Raw genomic sequence first — 24335 nt, 5'->3', positions numbered from 1 at the left:
AGCAATTTCGGAGGAGCGAGCAAGTCGATTACATCAACCCCAGTGCTCAACTGGTCCTTATTTTACCAACCCTCTAATGGATGAAAAACATAGTCGACATCGGTGGAAATTGAAACCCCGACGAGTAAATATTAAAGAATATATATGTATGTATGTATGTGTGTGTGTCTCATAATATACGACTTGTCTGGAAATATTTCTAAAATAATTGTGGTGTGGCAGTTAATTCTCATCAGCAGATTTCTATATACAATATCCTGATAGCTGAAGTCAGAAGGTCGTTTTTTTATTTTGGAATTATTTCGTTAATTAGTTGCTACTGTAAAGTTCCATTATAATAATGACTCATCATCAACTAAGATTTGAATCAAATACTACAGAAATATGAGTATGTTTTCATCAAGGCAATATCGATTATATTCTATATCAATAATTATCATAACTTTATATGATTATATGTCTATCGAGAATAAATTCGATATAAATAGATATTTTCTTATAATCTGTTATAAAGCTTTTGAAAACAGCCCGATCGTTTCACATAGTTACATGTTATATCATCAACAATTCCTTAATATGATAGTTCTTCAACTTTGATGATCATTTTGGCAAATATATCTGGCAACTAAACTACTGGTGTACTTGAAATTATACTCTATGCCAGTTTTTACACACATATATACACACATACCCACACACACACATACATGTGTATGTATGCATGCATGTATGTATGAATTAAAAAAAACAACTTATTCTAACAAGTACGTTTAAGTTGCTAGCTCTTTTGGCAAATATTTCAAACAGTTGAGTATCTACTTGATGTTGTATCTCTAGACGATTTTGAGAATTTTAAATATTACACACACACACACACACACACACACACACACACACACACACACACACACAGACACACACACACAGACACACACATGCGCGCACGCACATGAAAAATCTTCCCTCTGATATATATAAGTATATGAAATATATTGCAAATATATTTACTCTGTGTGTATTATATATATTTATATATAATATATATATATATACAAACGTATGCATATATTCATATATATATATATATATATATATATATATATATATATATATATATATATATGTGTGTGTGTGTGTGTGTGTGTGTGTGTGTGTGTGAATGTGTGTGCGTATGCAGCTATTTATATATTTATAGATATATGTATGCATGCATTTGTGATTGCAGTGGAGATAAAAAATAATTCAGTTCCAATAACATACACTCCCGCACTCTCTCTCTCTCTCTCTCTCACACACACACACACAAACACACACAGAGACGCATATACACACATACACACATTCTAGACACACACATACTACACCCGCACACACAAATGAATAAAAGTTAAACGCTTTGACTAGCAAATACTTTCTCTGGCTCTCCTCTTACGCACGCACACACACACACACACAGATCATATATCTATACTATAATATATATCTATACTATAATATATATATAAACGCGCACACAATTATGTATATATACATATACAACCACATGTACAACCACATACATGCACAACCACATATACATACAAGCGCGTACACATATACTTATAATGAAATGTATATGCAGGTGGGGGTAATGTATTATGACAGGTGTACTTTGAAAGTGAAGTAAAATCATTATCGCAGTAGCGATTGTGACTTGTTAAAATGTTCCTTTCCTGAACAAACCTTTTAGCAAGGAACCGCATAATTGTGAAGGAACCGTAAAATCAACTGAAGTCAACGTTGATTCTGACTAACGTGTATTTTATCGATGGTAGATTGACGAGTGCAATATTTATACCCCTTTCTTCTGTACGTTTCTAATGCATAGACAACCTTTAAAGTTCAGCTTATTTTTAAACGTTATCAATATTTTGGCGTGTTGTTAAGGTTGCGATTTGGCAGAACCGTTAGCACGCCGGGTAAAATGCTTTGCGGCATTTCGTCCGTCTTTACGTTCTGAGTTCAAATTCTGCCGAGGTTGATGTTGCCTTTCATCTTTTCAGAGTCGATAAAGCGATTACCATTTGCACATTGGAGTCGATGTAATCGGTTTCCTCAACCACGAAATTGCTGACCTTGTGCCAAGATTTGAAAGCATTATTAAAATAAATACCAGTTGAACACTGGGGGGTCGATGTAATCGACTCCCAATCTCCTCCAAAATTGCAATCCGTATGGCAAAATTTGAAACCGTTATCATTATAATTAAGGTGGCGAGTTGGCAGAATCGTTAGCGTGCTGGACGAAATGCCTAGTGCTATTTCGCTCGTCGCTACGTTCCGAGTTCGAATTCTGCTGAGGTCGACTTTACCTTTCATCCTTTTGGGGTCGATAAAATAAGTACCATTTGAACACTGGGTTGATGTAATTGACTTATCCTCTCTTCAAAAATTGCTGCCCTTGTGGCAAAATTTGAAGCCATTATTAATATTATTATAATCTTGTTTCTAATCAAGGTACAAGGCCTTAAAATTTTAGGGGAGGGGGCCAGTCGACTGGTACTTAGTTTATCGATGAAAGGCAAAGTGGACCTCGGCGGAATTTGAACTCAGAAAGTAACGGCAAACGAAATAATTGATTCAGTAATGTAGGGGTATTTTGAAACGTAGGTGTCCTATGTGCATCACTGTTCATAGCGGTTTATTATCAAATTGGCAAACAACGCATCATGAGATGATTCGTTTACTAAATTCTTTGCTCTTGTCCACAATTCTTGCCTCCGTGGGTAGCGTTTCCCGAAGAGATGCAATGATGTTGAAACAGCAAAGGCGCAAATAATTCTTACTTCACTGAATCTCAGTAATTGCAGCATGATTACTATTTAAAGTCTTAACAGAAGGAAGCTTGGGTGTAAAAAAAAAAAAAGGAAATGAAATACCTAAATAATTAAAGTAAATTTACTGCCGCTTCCTCACTCACAATTTATGAATTATTGAATTTTATCTTCATTTAAAAAAAAAAAAAAACTTTGTTTAGAGGCTAGGATTATTTCCGATTCAGTATGTAGATGGCGGTACATTCAGTTTTAGGGTTTGAATCAAATATAAAGTAATGACGAGACTTATAAATATATAAACAGTGCTTAAATAAGGAGCTTATGCACACAGGCATACACACACACACACACACACACACACACACACACACACACACACACACCTTGGGCGAGTGTCTGCTATTATAGTCCCGGGCCGACCGAAGTCTTGTGAGTGGATTTGGTAGACAAAAATTGAAAGAAGCCCGTCGTATATATATATATATATATATATATATATATATATATATATATATATATATATATATATATTTACGCGTGTGTGTCTTTGTGTCTATGCTTGTCCCCCAACCATCGCTTGACAACCGATGGTGTTGTGTTTATGTCCCCGTAATCTAGCGGTTCGACAAAAGAGACCGATAGAAAAAGTACCGGGCTTACAAAGAATAAGTCGTGGAGTAGATTTCTTCGATTAAAAGGCAGTGCTCCAGCATGGCTGCAGTCAAATGACTGATATATAAATATATATATATATATAGCGTGAGAGAGTTAGGGATTGGGGGTTCAACTCACTAAGGGATAGTATCTATCCAGTATACTGCTGGGAGGGTACCCAATTATTGCTATATATATATATATATATATATATATATATATATATATATATATATATATATATATATATATATATAACCATTTATATTTGCAATTGCTTTTGTTTCAGCGCACGATCTCAGATCAAGTCACTCTCTATGCAAGTACATCCCCATCTATATTATATGTGTGTGTTATTTATGAGTGTGTATGAATATATATGTATGTGCAACTATAATGCCTCACTTGCTCTGTGCGTCCGTGTATACATACTTACACAGACAAACACACACGCATATTAATACATACCCAACTTTACGTATTCAATCTCGATTGCTTTGTAATCCCCGTACATGTGTGGGCGTTTATATGTGTATAATAGGTTTTTCTGTGTATATTGCATCCTTGCATCATGCAGTATACTTTCATTAAAGTTTCATGATTTCAGAAGAGGTTTTCTGTTTTCCCAGGTGCAAGCTCTTCTCATTTAAAAGATGTATTAATAATGGTGAAAAGCTAGACTAAACCAGATTTTGGGCTAATGATAAAATGTAAGCTCGATTCACCCCTCTGTAGGTTAAACAAAATCAGCTCCCGTTCTAGATATATGTGTGTATGTGTGTGAGTACTCTGACAGAATCTATTTTATTTTTTATTTTTGTATGGTTTAATTGGAGTGAAGAGACAGCCCTTGATTTCTACATGTCGAAAATACTGACATTAACACGTTTAATGTTCAGTTTGCATACATGAAGTAAGTCAACATTTACTGGAAAAGTAGGTATGAGATAAGGAATGCTACAGTGTTGACATAATGAGAAAAACGGATTTGAGCATACTGGTTAGTGTGATGTATGGGAATGAGGCACCTTGATGGGTGTGGACGAGGGAAAGGTGTATCAAGTTTGCCTATGGTAGAGGTGACATGGAAATAGCTAATTCTGGTGAATAACGGACGCATTTGAACAATATGTACTAAGAGAAGCTCGAAGTGTTTGTCTGTGGATAAGAAGTTGTAATGTATGTTTCTTATTCTGTCGGGTGATCTTCCCTTAAATGCTAAGTTTGTGTGTGTGTGTGTGTGTGTGTGTGTAGCAGCAATGTTATCCCAGGTATAGAATCAATATTCTTTTGTGGGTTTGATCGAAATTTTTTGAGGATCTGTAACTTGTCAGAGCTGGAAGTAATTTTCTGCACCAGAGGAAGAAAGTTAATCTTTGGAATGCAGCCTTTCCTATATATGTATATATGTGGTTACACCGGGGTGTCTATCTGAGTTTATGAATTTTTGTATATGTTTTTTACTTTAAATTTCTTAATTTCGGGTTGCCGAAGAATAATTAAGGGTGAAGTACAACAAACTACAATGAAGAGTTTTAAGTTACTATTGTGAAATCCTTTTAATTTCTTCTCAAGCAAAAGAAAAACTGAATCTTTCCTTCAGCTAGTTTGGCACAAACACCTGACTTAAAGAGGCATTTGTCGCATATGATAACCTAATGGCCATTGATAAATATAAAAAAATAAAGAACAAAAAAAGCAAATAGAAATAGAAACTATAAATAGTTTCACTTGTGCTGGTTCTTCGACGCAACAGCCAAGCTTCTGGGATATTAATAATAAGGTTGTTCCCATTACAAGGTAACATCTTCGAACTCAAAATATCACTAACACACACATCCGATCAATAAATGGTGTCACAAGAACAGAATCGGAAAGAATGGAGTTAAGTTGTCAAACACGTCCGTGAATGCAATGGTTGATGATCATAATGATAAAAGAGGAAGAGTTGTGACCGAGAAAGCGATGGCGGTGATTGGGGTGGTGGCAGTGGCTGTTATTATGATAATGATCATGATCATGATCATGACCATGGTGATCGTGTTAATAATATCATGGGAGAACAACATGATGAATATGATTATTACAATGTTCCTCATGATCATAGCGCCAAACACAAATTGTCCCACGATTTAAAAAATAAGATAAAATACTGCTGGACTTGTGATAAGGTTATATAAACTATTTAAACAGTCGGGAAATTTTAAACACTAATGGCTGTCTCCAATCGAGAACTAATAAAATAAAAAAAAATCTAGCATTCAAATACCCATTTGTTGGCTTGACATCAACTTTATTGTACATTTTTTTTTTTTACTGTTTGTCTGGTTCTTTTCTTTTTCTTATTTGTTAAGGAAGTGGGTGGGGAAGCTGTCAAATATTTTAACTCTCTTAAATTCTGGACTGTGGAAATGTTTTGTTCGGTTTTGATTTCTTCTTTTGTTATTAAAAGTTGACGCTTAAATAAATCGCTAGCACGAAGCAAATTTCAGAGAAAAAATAATGTATACATTTGCAGTTGGGGAGTTAAAGAAAATTTTCTGTCATTGCGAGACTTGTAAATAATTGTCTGGCTTATCACAACGAAAAAACACATCTTTTTTTTTTTTGCAATCTCTTCAGAGTAAACTTATGAAATAAAAATGCTGTATGAATTTCTTAAAAGCTTGAAATTTTTTCTTAATAGTAGATAGGGTATGAGATGATAATCATTATATTTTTACGTCCGAGGCTCTACTTATTAAGACCTGGTGGAGAAGAAAAGTGTTAGCAAAAGAGAATCCAAGCCTTGTTCTTCTAGAAGTGCTGGGAAATCTTGTTTCATTGATTTGTTTCAGTAACGAAGACATTGGAGTTTCGAATGTTACATTGTGTGTTTCGTTGAAGATATGAAATTGCGCAGAGCACTTGAAAATTCTTTTCAAATTTGTTCAGTTCTTTTTCATCCGATCTAAGCTCTTATTAAAGGCGCCAGCTGGCATATTTTCAGAGACACGTAATTAAAGAAACAACACAGTAATATAGTCCCGTTCAGTAAGATAATGCCCAATGCATTATAAAAGAAAAAGAGAGAGAAGCAGCGAAAACAAGCATAACAGACTTCCTTGACATGTCTTTAATAGGAAAGCAACGAAACACGTTTACCTGCTTCTCCTTTTCGTCTACTCTTAATTAAAATTCTTAACCAACGCAAAAATTACAGATAAGATTTAGATGAATAATCCATTTTAAGGAATTCTTCAAATCAAGGGTAAAAAGGAATGAAATATTTCAGAAGGAAAAAAAGTAAAATTGTTTAGAATCGAATTTAATTTCTTTGCTTCAATGCAGGAAAATATTTTTTGTTGGTGAAGGAGTTGTTTGCATCAGAAAAATGCGAATAAATAAATATATAAATATTTGGGGACAATGGAATATCAGAGGGAAGAGAATTAACACAGAAAGTCAGCAAAGCGGACAATTGCAGCAACTTGTGAAATAATTAATTCTCACTTAAATTTCGAAGTTTAACCTGGAAGTAGCAAAAGAAAGTAGAAAGTTACACTGTCTTGTGCAAAATATTTGTGTGCGTGTGTGTTTCATAGTGGTGGGGTTTTAAATAACATCTTAAAATATTCGTTTGTGTGTGCGTGTATACATACGTACACTCAGATAAATGATTATACATTAATACATCCAGCCTTACTCATATTTACAAGACAAATATATAAACATGCACATGTGTGTGTGCATCCGTGCCCGTGTATGTATGTGTGTGTGTAATACGGTTACTTTTTGCCATTTCTGTCAGTTCTCTTCCCAGGGTTTAGTGGAAAACATTATATATATATATATCACATTTAATCGAAAATAAGAAAGTTAATACGAAACAGAATCAAACTTGACTGGGTAACATTATATTCTACTGTAAAAAAACAGAAAAGATAAGCTGATACAACGCAATATGGGTTTTAGATATAAAATGTGTATAGTGCTGGCGGTGCACTATATTCGAGATCTCATTGTATTTGTGTAAATACCGAAAATATATTGCCTCTGACTTAAAATTGCACAATTATTTTGAGTTTATTACAGCTATTGCTTAAGTTCAGTTTCTAGAAATCCAACCTTCTTTTGTTTGTTGTTATTTTGAATCAGCCCAGCTTTGAGTAAGCAGGCCTATGGTCAGTGGCATTCACCTCTGATTAACCCATCTATTTTTCAGGCATAGTGTGATATCCTGCTCTGCATTATCTAATGTACTTGTTTTATTTTTTGAAGACGAGCTGCTATTTTAGCAGATCATTTAAAACATGTTAAAACTCAGAAGACGGCATCCTTCTGTACAGGGCACCAGTCTACCTCAACCATCAAGATGTTGTGGAATGTAGACAGAAAAAGGCAAATTAATGTGACAAACGCTGCATATTCGAATTTAAAACACGTGAATGAATTTCATCTATTGATATATTATATAAAAGAATATTTTTTATGTCTACATGTTTGTACGAACCTACAAAAACTCATTTTACTGTTTTCCTTACAGGATATTTAACACCGACAAAAACGAGAGAATAAAAATAATGGAAGACGAGAGCCGTTTGAAATTGTCGCAAGTGACTGCGTCTGAAAATGGAGTCTACTCATGTCGTGCAGAAAATATTGCAGGCGCCAGAGATTCGAAGAAGAAATTTTTATTGAATGTTGAAGGTAAAAGATCTTCACTGTTTTATTGTTTCGGAAATAATTTTTACTTCAATAGTTAATATAATTGAAAAGAAAATTCATACCGCATTTTGAACTGGTTCGAAGAAAGGTGTAAAATAAACAACATCAATTTACTAAAATGAATTTAATCTAAATTCAATACTACTTCACTGGATACCTATGACTATGACAACATTCACTACGAGTTACACCAATGTATGACATTTTGCAATTACTGAGGTATATAGTGCCCCTTTACTAAAATATTGGTTTCAAATTTTGGTGCAAGGTTAGAAATTTCGGGGAAGAGGCAAAGTCGATTAGATTAACGTCAGTGTTCAACTGGTACTTATTTTATTCACCACGAAAGGGTAAAAGGCGAAGTCGATCACGACGGAATTTGAACTCGGGACGTAAAGACGGGCGAAATGCTGCTAAGCATTTTGTCCGACGTGCTAACTATTTTCTACTCTAGGTACAAGGCCCGAAATTTTGGGGGAGGAGGCCAGTTGATTAGATTGACCCCAGTGCGCAATTGGTAATTAATTTATCGATCCCGAAAGGATGAAAGGCGAAGTCGACCTCGGCGGAATTTAAACTCAGAACGTAAAGGCAGGCGAAATACCGCTAAGCATTTCGCCCGACGTACTAACTATTCTGCCAGCTCGCAACCCCACTTTACAAATATGCTGAAGATGTTGGCACTCCGTCGCTTACGACGTCGAGGGTTCCAGTTGATCCGATCAACGGAACAGCCTGCTCGTGAAATTAACGTGCAAGTGGCTGAGCACTCCACAGACACGTGTACTCTTAACGTAGTTCTCGGGGATATTCAGCGTGACACAGTGTGACAAGGCTGACCCTTTGAATTACAGGCACAACAGAAACAGGAAGTAAGAGTGAGAGAAAGTTGTGGTGAAAGAGTACAGCAGGGTTTGCCACCATCCCCTGCCGGAGCCACGTGGAGCTTTAGGTGTTTTCGCTCAATAAACACTCACAACGCCCGGTCTGGGAATCGAAACCGCGATCCCATGACCGCGAGTCCGCTGCCCTAACCACTAGGCCATTGCACCTCCACATGTTGAAGATACACAATATTAAACTCCATTGGAAGATTTGACAAACATTATTGACAATGAAAATAGAGTAGATTAGATGGTACTAACCGATTATATGTTTTGCAGTATCTAGTAGTTAATTTTTTGGTCATTCGATTTTGTATGGTTTTTAGATTATTTTTTATTTTACTTTTAAGGCACAAGCTGGCAGAATCGTTAGCGTATTTGGCAAATTTGCTTAGCGGCATTCCTTCCAGGTCTTTACATACTAAGTTCAAATTCCGCCAGAGTTGATTTTGCCTCTACTCTTTTTTGGGTCGATAAAATACCAATTAAGTACTGGTGTCCACGTAGTCAACTAATCCTTTACCACCAAATTGCTAGCTTTCTATCAAAATTACTTATTTTCCTTTACCTTTTATTCCCGAATTCCAAAATTACACACGCAAACGCACGTATATATATATATATATATATATATATATATATATATAAGAGAGAGAGAGAGAGAGAGAGAGAGAGAGAGAAAGAGAGATGTGTGTGTGCGTGTTTAAAATTGGTATCTTAACACAGTGCATGATTATCATAAAGCTTAATGCTACCAGCATACAGATACTAACATCATTAATTGAAACATTATTGATTGTCCACTTCAACGATATGCGAAACACTGACCATTGCAATGGAATATGGCTGTCGTATTAGAATAACTCAAGGGCAGGTATAATTAAGTTAACTATACCTCTGCCCTATGAATAACAGACCATGTGTTTAAGAAGGAAATCATATTAAGATGACTCACCTTCAGTTCCATGCTGTCTTTAACTGACTTGAGTCAGGGAAACGTTAGTAATCTGACGAAAAAAGTTTTCTTCACTAACTGTTTCCAGATTTTAGCCTAGCATTGTGCTGCTTCGCCAATTTGCCACTTTCACCCTGGCCGTCCACCTACCGTTTTACATTCAATCTCCATTCGCACATTCTCGATGCATTCTCTAATCTTTGTCTCAGGAGCCTGTCTCTGTGTTCACATCCTTCATCAAAACTTACATAAAGTCCTGCATTCAACCGAATTAATTACCATGGTTTCATGCTGTGTATTTAAGCATCAGAGTTTTAGTTTTTTTCATCCATATCTCTGTATGTTATCCATGTTATGGGCAACATCATCCTCGTGTAAAAAAAATTGATTAAACAATGACGACAAAAATTCTGTGATGTAGAAAATATGTTTATACTCAGTGTATCGGTTTCCCAAAGCCAACATTTTCATAATTCAAAAAAAAAAAAGAAAAAAAAAAGAATAATTACAGAATCTAGTGCGATAAGCTATTTAGGAAGTCGTGAAGTTTGTTTGCCTTTGATAAACTATATGCCTATATACTAAGCTATATTTTTCAGTACAGCCGAAACTAATACATACTTGACTCTTTGTATATCTTACTATGATATAACCTAAAGTTATAATGCATACATGCATTTACACACATACAAACGCATACACACGCTCACAGACATTTATATGTGTGTGTGTGTAGGTAGACGGATGCACATTTGTCCATCTTGTCGTTCATACTTTCTAACCAATCAGATTTCAGAGGAAAACCCTATCAGGCATTCAATCGATGATTGAGTTTCCCCCAGCTTCTTACGGCAATGCAGCCTACCAAAGGGATTTCCTTCTTTCTTCAAAAGACCAATTAGAATCTATTCTGTTTGCTTGAGTGCTTTTCAATTACGTTCCTCAAACAAACCCAACACACTCACCGTCGTTAACATTAATGTCATTTCGACATTGCGTGTGTATATGCGTAGAGGGTGGGGTGTGTATACATATATATTTGTGTGTGTGTGTGTGTAATGTGCGTTTGTGTGCTTCGATCTAGTGCTTTGATACGTCTTGTCGCTTCATTCGTGTACTTCTAATTTTTTGACTGGAGTAATAAAGATTTTCTTCATAAACTATATTCATATACATACACATACACGCGTGTAAACTTTTACCATGCATATATACATACAGACAGACAAATATACATACACATACACGCATGTAAATTTTCATATATAGAAATATAGAAATATACAAATACATACACATACACGCATGTAAACTTTTACCATACTTATATACATACAGACAGACAAAGAGAGATGAAGATATATACGTAAATATACATATATAGATGAGTATATATGTACATATTTATCTATCTCTCCCTCTAGCTTTTTCTCTCTCTCTCTCTCTCTATATATATATATGTGTGTGTGTGTGTGTATACATACATACGCGAATATATGAATATATATGCGAATGTAAATGAATATACGCATATATACATGCGTATGTAAATGAATGTATGCATGTGAGCAATTATCTGCATCGGTTTCAGCTTCAAGGTGTATTTCAATTAAATCTAGAATAAATAAGTACTGTACCTTTACAGAAACATTTGGACATACCATAGCTTACACCAACACATACATGTAGGAAATACGTACATATAAGCAGATTAAAAGTTTCAGAGAGAGAGAGAGAGAGAGAGAGAGTTTAAATGCATTATATGTACTTTGACAAGTGGAGGCGCAAATGGCCTGGCCCAGTGGCTAGGGCAGCGGACTCGCGGTCATAGGATCGCGGTTTCGATTCCCAGACCGGGCGTTGTGAGTGTTTATTGAGCGAAAACACCCAAAGCTCCACGATGCTCCGGCAGGGGATGGTGATGAACCCTGCTGTACTCTTTCACCACAACTTTCTCTCACTCTTACTCCCTGTTTCTGTTGTGTCTGTAATTCAAAGGGTCAGACTTGTCACACGGTGTCACGCTGAATGTCCCCGAGAACTACGCTAAGGGTACATGTGTCTGTGGAGTGCTCAGCCACTTGCACGTTAATTTCACGAGCAGGCTGTTCCGTTGATCGGATCAACTGGAACCCTCGACGTCGTAAGCGACGGAGTGCCAAGCACCACCACCACCACCACCCTTCTCCTTATAAACATTTTACTAAAGTCAATAGTACCTATTAAAATATACAGGTACAAACACAACACAACACACGCGCACACAGGCATGTGCGCACGCTTACACATTTACGTCTGAAGTAGAACTGCTGTTGGCAGATTAAACTATTAACGTGATTTGTGATACGGGAGTTAATTTACTTTGAAAGTAACGTAAGACATTTTAACGTCGAATAAAGGAATCCGTCTGAAGATTTACAACTGACTAAAAGCAAAACAGTTAAAAAAACAAATTTAGTTTCATAGAAAATCATTAACATCAGCGCATTCAGATTTATTCTAGTAATGGTATATTTTTCATGCAAAACACATGACGGAAAGTTTTGTATGCAGAAGCTATTTACTTGTCCACAAGAAAATTGTATACAACTGCGTCCTCGAGGTATGTTTGTTCATCTGTATGGATGTCTGGTTGCAAGTTCTTGCGTGTGTGTGTGTGTGTGTGTGTGTGTGTGTGTGTGTGTGTGTGTGTGTGTGTGTGTGTGTGTGTGTCTGTTTGTGTGTTTGCATAAAGTGCTGTCATACATGGGTAGTAAAAAAATTCGCTTTCTCAGTATTTAACCATTTGCGTTCGGTTTCAGTCCCACTGCGTGGCAATTTCCTCCTGCAGTTTACTTGTGACTGAATTTGGTACACAGAAACCGGTTGGAAGCCTGTCAAATATATATATATATATGGCGGGGAGGGATGTCTTTGTCCCTGCAACTGCTTCTTTACCCTCTTGTAACATAGTGTTTCTGCATAAGGACTGATAGAATGAGTATCATTTAAAAATTAGTACTATGGCCAGTCTGTTCGAATATTTCCACAAGGTGGTCCATTAACTGATACAAGGAAAAGACATGAGTGTGAATGTGTGTGTGTGCGCGTGCATACTTATATATATATATATATATATATATATATATATATATATACATACACACATGCGTATAGTGTTATAATGGTTGTTAAATCATTAGTGTGCTTCAGAACAGTCTGCCGTGACGCAATTTTCATTTGGTTAGAGTTCATAAGACAAAGGTCGAAAGTCACGTTACGTGTCGAATGGTATACATCAAGTCTTGATGGATGCACATGGGTCTCTCTCCCGAACCTTTGACTTCTGACAATTTTATTGTAATTCTTCAATGAAACGAAAGTTCTTTGATACATAAAACTGATTACTTACACACGACCTTCAATAACATCTATCTACAATACAATGTGGGAAAAAGTTTTATTTAATAGATATATGAATTGTGCAAAAGCAAAACAATAAGTCTTCTACTGGACTGAGTATTAGATTAGCCGCATGTAAACCATTAAATAAAACATTCAAAAGAAGGAAGAAATTATTTTAAATTTATGAAAAGCAAAACCTAATCGAATGAAAAACTTATTCTGATCATAGAATCGTTTATTCCCAACAGATATTTTGTAATCGATAGTTCGATAGACAATAAATATATTTATTTTAAAATAAAAGAACTTGATATGAAAATACAGTTTCTTTTTCTTTTCATGAAAGAGTTTAAAATAAAGAACGAGGTCATTAATGTTCGAGCTTTCTGATTCCTCTTTTAATACTATTTTGAAATAAAATGAAAGATAAGGAAGCTGACATCGCAGAAATTTAGAAAAGACCTTTACATTTTGGGCGAAAAAGCTTGTCTTCAGAAGAATACAGCCAAAGAAATTTGCATTTACATAAATTCTACATATTTCTTTGTCTGAATTCTTCTGAAAATAGGCCTTTATTTCCTAAATTTAAAGGTTCTTTTTAGAAAACATTCTGCATTGTTAGAAGCTTTCTTGTTTATCATTTCATTTATTATTCTACTTCTGTACCACAATGCTTCAAGCGAATTACAACGCTCTTCATCCTATTTTTAAATATCGTGATATTGATTTTAAACATTAGCACAGGGCTGCATATATTCCTTGAGAATTTTGTTGAGAGTTTCATTGGGTCTTTATTTCTATCGACCCCCCCAAAAGATGAAACTCAAACCTGCCCAAGGCAAGATTTTGAACACAGTAGTAACTAAATGTCGCAGGCCAATATGTCCAATACTCTTATGACTCTACTCTAAGAAATAACGCCATACTGAATTCTAGCATTTGCACAAATCCTCGGATTTTGGGGGAGTGCCTAATCAGTCTAATAAGTCACAATACGTCACTGATATATATGTTTACCAATCCCAAAATGATGGAAAGAATATTCGACCGTACAAGAAATTTTATCCGGAAATCTAATAATTCTATCATTCACCACATGAAACAAATGTGACATGTCGTGGGCAAATCTACATCAAATCTCACCTCGCTATCATAAAAATAAAGAGGATAATATAGTCTTAAACGTAAACGCAAATAGAATGACCACAAGTTGGTATATCTTTGCTCATAGGTCTGCTAGAGCAGAGCTGACCTGGAACGAAATACCAATAAAACTATGCCTGAAACACTGAGATCTGCATTAAATATTAGGTCGTCAAGTATGAAATTTGTAGTGAGGTATATGGTAAACTTGACAGCTGTTCATTTTGCGCCATTATTATATCTTGACAATCTTTATTTTTGTGTTAGAAAGCTGACATATCTATTTCTTTATCCTAACCCATTTTGCGCTTTATGAAGTATTTATAAATCTTTTTTTGCTATTTATGCTTAGAGATAGATATGTCGGAAATTCGTACAGTTTTGGAATATGAGTTCTTTCTTGGAAATACAGCATCACAGTCTGCTCGGAATATTAATGGAGTATTTCATTTTAACGTTATTACACAACAGACAGTCTGAAATTGGTTTGCAAAATTTCGTTTTGGTAACTTTGACCTCACAAATGAGCAACGCGGTCAACCAGAAACAAAGGTGGATAAAGACGTACTGAAAACTACCGTCGAGTCAGATCTATCTTAAACTGCCCGTGAATTATCGTTGTTGTTAGGTGTTAGCAAGCAAACAATATTGACTCATCTAGTTCAAATCGGTAAGGGGGAAAAAGTTGGATAAGTGGGTTCCACAAGAACTCAATGAAAATCAGAGACTGCAACGTCTGGCGGCCTGCATTATGCTACTTTCTCGTCACAAAACTGAATAATTTTTGAATCGAATTGTAACATGTGATGAAAAGTGGGTCCAATACAACAACCGTAAACGTTCAGCACAATTGTTGGACAAAGACGAGCCACCAAAACACGAAGTATACTGCAACCAACTGGACCAAATGATGCTGAAACTTACAAAAAAACCCCAGCCTAGATTAGTCAACAGAAACGCTCCTATTTTATTGCAAGACAACGCCAGATCATACATCGCAAAAATGATATTGGCGAAACTACAAGAGTTGGAGTTGGAAGTTCTCCATTATCCACCATCTTACTGATCTTGCTCCCACTGACTACCACTTCTTCCAGGATTTGGATAACATTTTAAGAGGAAAAAAAATTTAATTCCGAGCCTGCCAAGATTTTATTGACTCTAGATTGCTAGGCTTTTACAGTTCCGGGCTGGACAAACTACCGCTGAAATGGCAACAGTGTACTGACAATATGTGTGCATACTCTGATGAATATAACTATTCCTTGTATTTATAAAACATTAGCAAACTTTTTTTTTCTTTTCTACAAATTTCATACTTGACGACGTAATATATTCAGAAGGTATATATAGCAATTACTGCTGATTTCTTTATTGGCAAGATGTGCAGTTTTTATAAACTATCAAATATAAACGATCAAATCGTCTCTGGGATTCCTAAGATATGAAATAGCTAAGTTAACGCCTTTGAATGTACTGAAACAAAGGTAAAAATTATACTGGTGTTTGCCAATATACCATTTTCAGTATTCTAGTTTAAAAATGCTTGGATGTCCAAACCACAAGAAAGCGTAATTAATTACATATGTTATTCGTAGCGAAATTTCTCGATCGAAGCAATAACAGTGGCAACGTTGAGCTAGACAGTTCTTAAACTTATTTCAGAGAGGTTCTCGATTACTGACTAACATTTAACCAAGTAATGTATTGTCTCGATCAATTTCACTGCTCTAAGTAAAGACCATCAACATTGATTCCAGACACAATGTCTTGAATATGTTAGCAGCGGTGGGGGGTAAAGTTGTGTTACACTCATATCTTGAGAATATCAGAAGCTGCTCAATATTAGAAACGGAATGGCCTTGACTGGTTTTTCGAGACAAGATCAAAATTTTGTCTAGCTGGTAGATTATTGTTTAACTTAACGTTGGTTATAATGAGTTGATTTACTATTCACACACAGACGACACAGACACACACACGCACACACACACACACACACACACACACACGTACACCCTCACACACACAGACACACAGACGCACACACACACACACACACACACACACACACACACACACACACACACACACACACACACTCATTTATCCACACATGTTCTGCCGGTACGAACTGATATACAAACACCGAGTAGTACGGTCAAGAACACAGCTAAACATATGCACAAGTATATCTAAGTTTAGGTCTGCATGTTAGTGTTTGTGAGGATGTGTGCGTGTAGTGTGTGCCTGTCTGTCTGTGTGTCTATATTTGTGTGTGTGTGTGTGTGTGTGTGTGTGTGTGTGTGTGTGTGTGTGTAAATGTTTGCTTGTCTGTGACTGCTAGTTTGTTTCTACTTTTACAAATATCTGGTATGTGGTTTGAGCAAGTATGTGTTTGTTTGCCGCATGTGAATTTGTTTTGAATGAAAGTAGTTGATTTGTATGAATCAGTGTTTGGTTGTCATGGATATTTACTGTTTATTTCAGTCTGTGTACTTTGAATGAGCCTCGGTGTTTGTGTGTGTGTGAAATTTGTGTGAATGGTTATATGCTATTTGTCAGTTGTGACGTAACGAAAACGCCATTGAATCTTGTATCTGTCAGATGCTGTATAAAACCAAGGAAAAGACTGATCAACGAAGCGTGAAATGAACGACTGGCATCTTGCAAAAGCAGCAGTAGCAGCAGTAGCAGCAGCAATGGCAGAATAAAGATATTTGCAGTGCCATTCGCAGCAGAGTTTCGTCGTGTCGATTTTGGGAGGTGATGTTGTTGAGCGACAATTCACGTTCGGTGGGGCGGTGTTGTCAGTTGCAATGCCGGCTTCACTGCTGGTAGAGAATACACAGCAGTAGTTACGAGTTGAATGAAGCATGTAGCTCATTTCATCTGCACTAATATTGAGTCACTGAAGCGTGAAGTACTCTAGTGTTGAATGCATGTGATTATAGTAATCATATTGATTTGCTTCTACAGTTTCTTTCGCCTGTTTGGTGACCAAATGGATTTCAATTGTTGTCGCTTTTGCTCCCCGCGCTGTTGGTCCAGACCACTGTCTGCCTCTTTTGTTCCTGTTAATACGTACCTGTAAATAAATTTATCAGTCAATCCCTTTAGCCATCTTTTAGTCAGGTTAAATATCCGTAATATGGAAGCGCGTGTGCATGTGTGTGTGTATGTGTATTTGGACGGGTGACTAACACGTGTGTCGTTCTATGGGCTCACGTGTGTATGTGTGCGTGTGTATTTGTGGTCTGTATGTATGTGTTTGTTTTCACATAGCTATCTATATACGTAACTTTTCGTTTCGCTACATACACGTTTTGCTGGCACACACATCCACCCACCAAGTCACGAACGATATAATGGATGTAATGTCATATACACTTGTTTATCTATCTATCTATCTATCTATCTATCTATCTATCTATCTATCTATCTGTTTGTCTGTCTGTCTCTGTATGCATATACATACACACAAGTAAAATTTCCTCTCTCACCATATATATATATATATATATATATAGATCGAACCATCTCAAGTGTAACTGCTCGAAATGGTCGAGACGTCAGGTACTTGACTGAAGAAAGAAGGCCACAAATGACCCGTCTTTTTCTTGCCTGTCCTTCTAATTGTTGTTTCTCTTGTCCGCCTTTGTATCGTCTATCTGTCCAAACGATTTTATTGTCCTGTATTGCGTTTTTGTTCCATATATATATATATATATATATATATATATATATATATATATATATATATATATATATATACAGGGGTAAAAAAAAAAATGAATGTTAATTCGCCAAAACGTAGACTTTTGAAATTTAACCCCAAATGTAATTGGCAAAACTATACGCATGTCCATTGTCGTGTGGACGTCTCGTGTTTAGTTCTGCAAATTATATTTTGCTATGACGGTCACACTGATGAATTGCGGGACATTTACGTATATAATTATATATGTAGTAACAATGAAATCTGATATGTGACTGACTAATCATTATATTTTGTATCTTTTCATTTATCTTGCTCGCTTACGCTCTGGCGTTTGCTGAATTTTCGCGAGAACAATCTTTTCTTAGTGGTCAGACCATATGGGGTCTACTTCTAGCATTTTGGATGTCCACTTAGTGGCCATCCTTCTTTTATGTAATTTATGTACGTAAATGTATCATACACACACAGACACATATCCTGGAATACGCTTTGCTGCTCTGCAAGGATTATTGATAAAAAATAATATAATGTTTGACGAAAAAATATTGATTCAAAGATTTGTCGACAATAACCAACGATATTTGTTGTGATTAAATCTAGATCGTCTCATTAACTTACTAATTATTATTGGTGATAGTTTGGCTTAAACGATCCATTCTTCTATTCACCAATATTCAAATATAACTCCACACAAACGTATTTCATAACTTTTCGTTTAGTTTATTCAGCCTAATATTTATTTACACCTGTAACAATGTACTTCTCTATATTATACTTTTCTCCTCATCCCCCTATTTCTTTCACTCTTTCTCTTCTCTCCCTCTCCTTCTGTTTACCCCCTCTCTCTCACTATGTCTTAATCCCTCTCTCTTTCACACACACTCTCGCTCACTCTCTCCTTCGGTCTCTGTATATCTTTCTCCCTCTCTCAATCGTTCGACTAGTCTACTGATTTTGCAAGTTTACGTCAACACTGATTTTCATTTCCACGTGTGTGCATAACTGTGTGCGTGTGTATGTGTGTGCATACATGCAAATAAAGACAAAGAGAGAGAGAGAGAGAGAGAGAGAGAGAGAGAGAGAGAGAGAGTATATATATATACCCGTTCTCTCTATCTCACACATCATACAGGCGCGTGTCACATTATAGATTTATAAGTATATTAAATATATATATATATATAATATATATTTTTATACATACACACACGCATAAATGTACATATTCACTAAAGCATCTTAATGTGTATCATTTTGCGTAAGCGGGTGTGTGTGTGTGTGTGTGTGTGTGTGTGTGTGTGTGTGTGTGTGTGTGTGTGTGTGTGTGTGTGTGTGTGTGCGTGCGTGCGTATATGTCTGTACATACTTGCTAATTCAGCAGAATTTTTATAGAATTGTCGATTGCTTGGATAAGCAGGCCAATGAATGAATAAACGTACTTATTGACTGGCTATCTTGAAATCTTTGTAGAATGCCTTTCTTGTTCACGCCCTCAACCTCTTTTTCTCACCACCCCAACCTTCTCATACTCTTTTGTGTCTCTCCTTATGTTCGTTTCTATCAATGCCTTTTTGTTAACCTTATATATATATATATATATATATATATATATATATATATATATATATATATATCTTATTTTTTTCTTAAGCGATTATTTAGCAAGTAGGTATTACCTATTTTACACTTTACTGTAAAACATTCATAACGCCGAACTGACGTAGAAGCCTCTTAGCAGACGCTCGTATTGCTAGAAATCATAATCTCTCCCCACTTAAATAAGAGAAGGCAAAGGAACATATACTTTTTGATGACCGTAAAAGGACTGGTTAATTACAGAATAAATTCCCATAATCGATTAGTGTTCATATGAGTTTAAACAACGACAATATACGCAGCGTTGCGTCTTATTCGTTTGCTAGACAATATTCTTCTTCTTTGAAGATCAGTACAGTTAACTTGCTGCGATGTTTTGTTTAATCTCAACTAACCCCTAATCATGCAGATTATCCTCTTTATTTTTTCAGACCTATTTTAATCTCCATCTATGTAAGCCATACACAATGTGTCCTTGTTAAGTTAGTAAAGTGTGAAGCGATAGAGATTTTGATTGTTGCTTCTAGCACGTCGGGAGACCACGTGGAGGCTCTCTGATCGCATTGTTATTTAGACATACTTTTCCTTTTTACTACTGTAAAGCTGTTATGACTTCCGAAAAGAATAACTGATCCTGCTTAGAAACTGAAAGTAACTTTAACATAACTGTAGCATGCGTATACACATGAATCAATCTATCCATCTATACATACATATGCAAGCACCCACACATACAGACCCACAAACACACATGCACGCACTCATGTACACAGACACATATATACGAGATAATTTAAACATGGTTTCTTGAATTGCAAATCAGTTAATGGAAAATACTCACACATAAGAGGAACATTAGATTATTTTACGACTCTTTGTAAAACTCAAATTAGACAAAATGTAAGGCTTCTGTCCGCTTTAAAGTGAAGCATCACGTTGTTTTAATTATAATTGGTCTTGATTTGTTTGTTCTGAATTCGCTGGCTTTAATTATGTTTGTCTGAAGCTACCGATATCTTCATTGATTCCGCGAGTAATTATAACAGGGTAGAGAAAGAGCGATACAGAAGGAGAGAAGAAAGCATGTTGAGATAGGAAAATAAGTGGAAGAAATGAAGGAGAAAATGCGAAAGAAAGAAAAAAAAATGAGTGAGGTAATGAGGGGAGGAAGCTAAAGTGCATAATGACAGTAAAAAACTTGAGTATAAAAACATTGACTCAATGAGCAAGTTATCATACGACAAAATGTTGTCTTTGTCTCTGGTGAGTTCTGATCAAGAGATTTGTGATCGAAAGTATTCCAACCATAACCATCCAAATTTTATTTCAGATAATGTATCTGGGACTATATTGTTCTACATGCCGTTTTGTAAGACGGTAGAGTGTAGTTTGAGGGCTATTTCATTATTATTTATACCATTTTTAGTTACTAAGTCGGTGATTCCGTGTTGTTACTCATATGACAAATGAAGACTGAGAATAGAACTATTTGAGAAAGAACGAAGAGAAAATTAAGAAGGCTGTGAGAATGGAATGAAAAGCATGTCTGAAAGGAAGTGACGAGGAATAAATCTCATTTATAGGAAGAGTGAGAATATATGGCACCATATGTACCGAATTTGATTCAAAGGACTGCGCGAAAAGCGCGATTACAAATTGTCCGTGACACACCTTCCCATATGCTGGTTCTGCAGTACTTGGGAATGAGGAGCATGAGAATCAAGGTATGAGACAACGTTAATGATATTGACCTCTGGTTAGTGGTCATCTTCGTGACAGTATAAGTGGATGGATAGTACTCAGAAGTCCTCATACCTCTGCAAAACCACAATGCAATGTCAAAGCAACATAAAAGCAGCAAACAGGAATACGTTACAGCTCAGTATCTTAGACGAACTAGCTGCTGTACATGTGGCAGCAAAACTCATATAAGGGCTCTCTACACAGAAAGCCAAAAAGAACAGAAGCAATATCAATAAGCACAAGTGATGGAGGGTGCCGGTCCTAAAGTGACACCATGCACAACTAGTGACTTAGGAAATAGTATTGTCCCGTACTCATTGCCCGGAGAGAACTACGAAATTCAAGTATCGATTTTTCCAGTTACAACTGGCGAAAGCAAAGTCGATGAGAGTCGTCCACAACAGCAACCCTAAACACGGCAGGGAGTAAGTATCCGGAAGCACCCTTTCATAGCTGTATACCACTACATCAACTTACGAATATGGGGACCAGACCAAGGCCGATACAAATTCTTTGAGAAAAAGGAAGATGACTCGACAAATGAAAAAGAAATTGAAATAAAAAATGTAATAGAAAATGCAGGAATGGGTACACTTCTGTGTAGTGGAGAAACTTTTTTCTAGGGAAGATCTCATCTATAATGATAATAAAAACGAAAACCCATAAACTGTGAGGAAGAAATAGCCTCCTGCTTGAAAGAAATTAAATCCGCAGCTCTTTACAAAACTGACGTGCTTTTAATAATCCATTTATTCGGAAAGCACCAAGATTTCCCAGACGAAGAACAAGTCGAAAAGAAAATAGGCAAACTTTTAAAAAAATACAAAACACAAAATATTCGTTTCAAGTTCTGGCACTAGGACAGCAATTCTGGGGGAGGAGTTGAGTCGATAACATCGACCTTAGTGTTCAACTGGTACTTATTTTATCGACCCCGAAAAGGATGAAAGGCAAAATCAACCTCGGCGGAATTTGAATTCTGAACGTAAAGACGGACGAAATACAGCTAAGCATTTTGCCGGACGTGCTAACGGTTCCACCAGCTCGCTGCCTTACGAGGAGTACGATGTGGTACTTGTCGGGTAACAGGACGTAGGCTCTCATATGCCAACTGGAACTTAAGAGCTTCTCACGAAATCTGAAATTCTGAAATCCTCAGCTACGAAGAATATTAGAATTAATTTGCGAACGTACATCATTCTCTTCGACTCTTCCTGTTGTATGATTATAACACTTCTTTCTTTTGTTAATAAATTCATAACATTCGCATAATTTTCAGTAATATGAAAGACTGTTATTATGTATGTAAGTGTAATCTTTCTTAGCTAAAGCAGCGCAGTCTGAAATCCGTTGCAATCAACGAACCTTCGCGTGTTTGCAGTTATTTAACGAGTTCTGTACGATTACATTCTTTTGGTAGTCTCTATTTGGAAAGCTCTTGATTTTATACCGCAATCGAGAATCATTCTATACATCTTTGAGTCGTGCACTTCTCAGCCAGAAAATTTATCTTTTTTTCCATTCTATTCAGTAATTTTTTTTTTCAGGTACTAACCATATAGGGATTTTCACGCCATTGTTTTAGCATGCATTGTGTAGTCCGACCTAAAGTTATATTTTGACGTTTTCTAATTTCAATTGTTATTTTCCCATTATTCTCGCAACTGTCAATTCCTTACGCTCTTCTTTTAGTTTTGTTGGCTTCCTTCTACACAGAGGAGATTCTCTTCGGTTAGTCTGTTTTGTAGCCATTTATATTGTTTCATTGCTCTTAACAAAAGTATATTTATAACTCTACAGTGGATATTTTATCGAAGATTTTCAATTGCATTAGAACTTACCTTTCTATGTTCGTGGTAAATATGATCGTTCTGTAAAAAGATTTTGAGTAATGTGACATAAATGCACTCATTAAAAAAAAGTCTCTGTCTAGTTTTATTGCTAATCATCAAATATAATATTTTAAAATATAATAGAATATTGTATTAGAACTTTATAAAAATATATAATTTTATTACTAGTTCAACTAGCGTATTAATGCCTATCGCTTCATACAATTTATATTTAAATCCTGTTAAAATCCTCCTTAAATATATATTTTTTATTTTTGCGAGTTGTACTGAATCGTTCAATAATTACCAAGTATTACTAATAGTTATCTGTATTTTATTACTTATACAAGCCTGTGTCTGGTTCAACTTTCTTAACTCCGTGTATCAAAGCTAATTATTACTAGTCTTAGTTAAATTAATTTAACCTATTTTCAAAGTTGTCGCGGCTCATTTTTCAAATTCGATACTCATATCAATTTCTTTAGCAACTCTGTGTTCTGTTTGCAGTGATGTTTCTAGTTGTTTAAGATCTATAGCGTACAAATTGAGATGTTCCAATTAGAAAAAGATGTTTATGTCAACCCATGGTATTTGTATCTGGATTCTGTTTGGTTAAGCATTTTGCTTTAAAATGTAAGAACCAGACAGAAAGGGAATTAAAATACAATTCTCGGATGTTTTACAGTAGCAATATATAGAGATCTAGTGATGGGTAAGAGCGATGACTTTCTCGAGAAAGCCCTAGACGTCGACAGGGATGAATTATCTGGTTGTTTTGGAGGACCTTCGGGCCCGGTACTACCATAGATAACGTCCAGAAATCCCTGGCCAAAATCTGAAATCATTGTTGTCGCCATCATTAAGGCAGCGAGCTGTTAGAATCTTTAGTACAACACCTTTC

General features: G+C 35.9%; 1 protein-coding gene across 3 annotated transcripts in view; it reads left to right on the top strand.

The window, feature by feature from the left end:
* The window catches only part of LOC106880012 (inactive tyrosine-protein kinase 7), a 420029-nt gene that overhangs the window by 260307 nt on the left and 135387 nt on the right, over nt 1-24335 (top strand). For 2 of the 3 annotated variants that reach the window (XM_089352635.1, XM_089352634.1), the window contains exon 4: nt 7995-8158. In XM_089352635.1, coding sequence (XP_089208761.1) covers nt 7995-8158 — 164 coding nt within the window. Of the gene's footprint in view, nt 1-7754; nt 7893-7994; nt 8159-24335 lie in introns of those variants that run through there. The other variant, XM_089352637.1, reaches the window with a different exon arrangement.

This window comes from Octopus bimaculoides, chromosome 5, assembly GCF_046866305.1.
Source record: "Octopus bimaculoides isolate indiv1 chromosome 5, ASM4686630v1, whole genome shotgun sequence".
NCBI classification, from domain to species: domain Eukaryota; kingdom Metazoa; phylum Mollusca; class Cephalopoda; order Octopoda; family Octopodidae; genus Octopus; species Octopus bimaculoides.
This window is presented reverse-complemented; position numbering and strand designations above follow the sequence as displayed.